Consider the following 4396-nt stretch of genomic DNA (forward strand, 5'->3'; position numbering starts at 1 on the left):
CTCTATACCAGAATATCATTATTCTACATATTAGTGGTGGGAAAAATTAATCATATGATCATCTGTGCAGTCTATTCTCATGTTTATATATGTATTAAAATCCAATGCTGATTTAAGGGATTAATTAAGTTGTGTTCATATGTGCGGAATGCATTTCCTGTGATAAAAAAAATGGAGGTTTGCATTTCCTGTAGACAAAAATTTAAATATCTCTAATTTTATCAAAGCTTTCAGCAATACGTTTGAAGAGTCTAGCCGCCACCATTTTAGAGTCCACCTCATCAGATAGAGAAGGCCTTTAACTCTACATGTCCAAGGCTAGATCCAAGTCTGAAACTTTTTATTTTATTTTATATTGGAATATAGATTACAAATATAGCTCAAAAAACCACCAGCTGAAACAAAATAGCACGAAGATTACATCATCATATAAAAATGGTAACCTAGGACAGAGCAAAAACTAAAGCATATGAGCGTCCATGATAGTACAGTAGATTAAATATAGAATTTTACAAATTCTAAATTTATTAGTGTTTGGTTACATTTGGTCACATAGCTTTACATGCACTTGAGAATTAAGATTCAGTTCTGATAAAGAAGATTCTGGTTATGACGATTTCCATCCACTGTTTAGGTCTTGTTTGACATTATTTGCAAACCCTCCAAGGATTATGACTTTCAACATGAAATAAAAAGAGCAATGTTCTTCCTGTGATGGTAATCAGAACAAGAATGTGGGATGGAACATCACGGCAGAACATGTTTAACAGATAGTTTTACAAACCTGCAGAAAGAACTAATGATTCTGATGTTTACTTGCTCTAATTGCAGACACTAAAAATAAGTTTTCTATAACAACGGATATCATTTGGAAAATGAGTATTCCATTTCTAATGAATTCCATCACATGAGTGATAAAGTTCTTTTCACCTGAATAACTGCAAGATTTCAGAGTGAGATGCATATTGAAAAAAAAAACCGACACAAATATGAGATAAAAAATCACATATTACAGAAAGATCATTAATCCCCTGTCAATGCTCTCACCAAGCCAAGTAAGGATCATAAAGTATGAGTAACTTACACACCAGTTTTTGGCCATTTAAAATCAATGGTTATGTCCTCCTTGAAATTTTAGGGCAAAGATTGAAGTATAATCTTATGTGGATGTAAATTTCCTCAAAACACTTAGAGATTTCTGAAGTGTGTCAAATTAGTGTGCTTCGTTACTATATTTTGTTTGCTTCATGTTTGGCTTTTTTCTGTAACTTCCAGTCTAAGGAGGTCAAAGCAGTATGAAAAGCTTGGTACCAAACTATGGTTTCTGTATAGTGACTATAGAGAGATGGATAATTTCTCTAAGTGCATGAGATGTGCAGGGATAACCCCATGGTGGATGCTATTGACTAGGTTGATCTTTGGTGGACGATGTAAGAGTCCCATGGTAAACATTGTTGGCTATATTTTAATGAAAACATATGGAATTGTACGAGGGGTGGGACTCAATACAGATTCTGTACTAATTAATCAAAAAATAAAAAGGTGATTCTAGGCTTGGAATATGGGCACTGGTGAAATGACGGGAATATTCATCATAGCAATATGATATGGTGCTATAAAACTTGATATGAACGTGAAAACTTGAACATAAGCCAAAGAAATATGAAGAATATATCACATTGAATAAGGATAGTTCACGGAACCCATACACCAAGAACATAAATTAAGTATTAACAGAAATATGCTACAATACACTCTTTATAATTTACTTTAGAGAAGTAATTTCTTGCAAGTTGTAGCGACATTGTCTGCAAGATATTCTTATTATTGGCTGAACTTTTCAAAGAGACAAACACCGTGTTTTGTGTTATACAACAATGACTTGATAATTAGCAAAGGCTATAGCATCTAGAACATATGTATATAAGATAATGTATTATTCACTTTGTATAAGACTTCTATAAACCCTTACGCACAGAAATATTTAAATATGACTCAATCTGATCTGTTGCTCATTTATAATTTCTCAATACGAACATCACTTAGTTTATCCACAAAGTACGGAAGCATCTATTTGATTTGGTTCCTTTTGAACTTCTTGGATAACTTGATCTGATCTTTGGCTCATTTATGATACTCGAGAGGAAATGAGCTCAACATCTCTTATGTCATTCACTAAAGAAGATAACTTCTACTCAATTTGGTTCTCTTTGAACTAATTGCTTTGATACACAAATTGTCCCACTTTGACCATCCAAGCGAGCGAAATTTGTTGATATGAAGGATTTGTTTAGCAGGCATTGTAGGGGTGGTGTTAGGATTCAATTCAAAACTCTTCAGATGATTAGGAACATCTAATGCACCTTGGAGTGGTGGAAAATATCGGCGAGCTAATCTTTCATTTAATATATGCTATTACCTAGAGGTAGGATCAAGTTAGGTTATTTCTTAGAAGTAAGAACAATTTAAGCTTCTTTATGTTAGGCTATTGCCTAGAAGTAGGAACAAGTGAGCATAAATGCTTTATCACCGAAATGCATGATGATGGTATACAGCATATATTACAATGGTTTCAATTTCTGGTTCGGTCCTTGGAGCTTTACTCTCTGTAAAGATGTAAGTAGATTGTCTTAGAATCCATACAAGTTTAAACCAATTAATTCATCGATTTTTTATAATATCACATCTCTACGTTTATTCATTACAAAGCAATATCAGTAACTAAAACATGTGAATGACATACCTACATGGTACATCCATTGAGTTGCAAATAACATCAATGAAAACATGTAATCGTCTAGTAAATCCATCATATCAGTTTGCGCTATGATAATAATAACAAGAATAAGATATTTTTATTGAAAAAGATTGATATTATTCAAAAGTAAACAAAAAGTGACAATGGCTTTTTTAACATAATTGAAAATCACTGAATTGATATATCTGGCCTGGGGTCATATACATATGCATCAAGAGCAAATATACAGTTCTCTACATTCTCACCCATTGAGAAGCAGCTCCATGAGCTATTTTGTTTATTGAAGAAGACGAGATTTCCACTACCTCCTCTTTTGAAGCAGATATAATTCCCTGCTGCAAGGGATTTGTAAAACCAATTGTTTGACCTGCGTGGATCTAAGTTTGAATTGAAAAACCCCGACACCTCCTGAGGCATCTTTGCAATGGCCTTCCATGATGGGCTTGAAGTAATGTTTAGATTATTGTCATACTCTAACTCCCACAAACATAATTGTAGTGAATCATGCCTTATCAGAACAAGTGCTGACCCACATACAACCAGGTGAGGAGCCAACCACAGAGGAGAAGTATTGGGTATGGGCCAAAAAAGATTCACCATGTGGCATGTGCAATCTTCTTTAATGCCGAAAACCATAACACCCCATTCATAGTCAACATATTCAACACTGAAGCGGCTCACTATGCAGAAAAATAAACCCTTAAAGAAAACTATATCCCCATCTCGTGGGACCCCAAAACCGTCTGGGGGCAGCTGCCGTACAATAAACCACGATTGCTTTGAAAAATCATATACCTCTATGAAGCTCTCGTGCACTGTTACTACTTGATATTGATCGCCCTTCCACAGAATGTCTCCCAATCTTATCCCATCTTCTTTGTTGAGTCTTTCCAGGGGAAGTCGGACAAAAGTTTCCCTTTTTGGATTGCATACTATAGCGATGTGCACGCTAGGAGAGCGCCTCCACCGAGGAATCTGAGTACTGGTTCTGGTAAGCGGATTGTACAAAAATAGTTTATTCCTCAGCCCGTTACTTGTCAGGACTAATCCTCCCAGTGATTCCAATGCCACACAATTAAGAGGAAAAGCCTTCAATGCTTTTGTTGACACGTTTAAACGGTAATAATCCATTCGATTATTGAGAATGAGGAGCCATGGATCCTCTTTGAAATTTTCCCTCCTCCAAGTTAGGAATTCCTCGCCAGATAGTAGGTTGTTCCACTTTTTGCACACCGTACGGAGTCTGCTAACTGAGTCCAGCGGAAGCCACTTCAATATGCTCTCTAGTAATTCATTCGGTAATTGAGACCATATTTTTGAATCTACAACTCGCGCTGCAGAAATCTGCAGGGAAACAATATTCTGGCCCATGGAAATATACGCAAGCCTGGGGTCCATGGAGGGGGCTTTCTTATAAATAGCTACCTGAGAATTTTTAGGAAAAATTTAAATATTGTGGTCTTATGAGTTTTGTTACGCAACTTGTTTAAAATTTTGAACTCTTAAATTTAAGGAAGTTTGAGCACAAAAAAGGTAAAATTAATTAAATAAATATCATTTTCCCTCTTCATTTGATTTTAGTGGGAAATGAAATGTGCACATTATTGACAAGTGGCAAACAAAGTTCCTAAACTAGCC

General features: G+C 35.4%; 1 protein-coding gene across 1 annotated transcript; it reads right to left on the reverse strand.

Moving 5' to 3' along the window:
- Positions 1-2926: 2926 nt before the first annotated feature.
- LOC131860168 (F-box/kelch-repeat protein At5g15710-like) lies at positions 2927-4156 on the reverse strand. The gene has a single exon (XM_059214543.1). It carries the CDS (start codon positions 4154-4156, stop codon positions 2927-2929), a length of 1230 nt encoding a protein of 409 aa, XP_059070526.1.
- Positions 4157-4396: the final 240 nt, after the last annotated feature.

The sequence above is a fragment of the Cryptomeria japonica genome, chromosome 11 (genome assembly GCF_030272615.1).
Source record: "Cryptomeria japonica chromosome 11, Sugi_1.0, whole genome shotgun sequence".
NCBI lineage: Eukaryota > Viridiplantae > Streptophyta > Pinopsida > Cupressales > Cupressaceae > Cryptomeria > Cryptomeria japonica.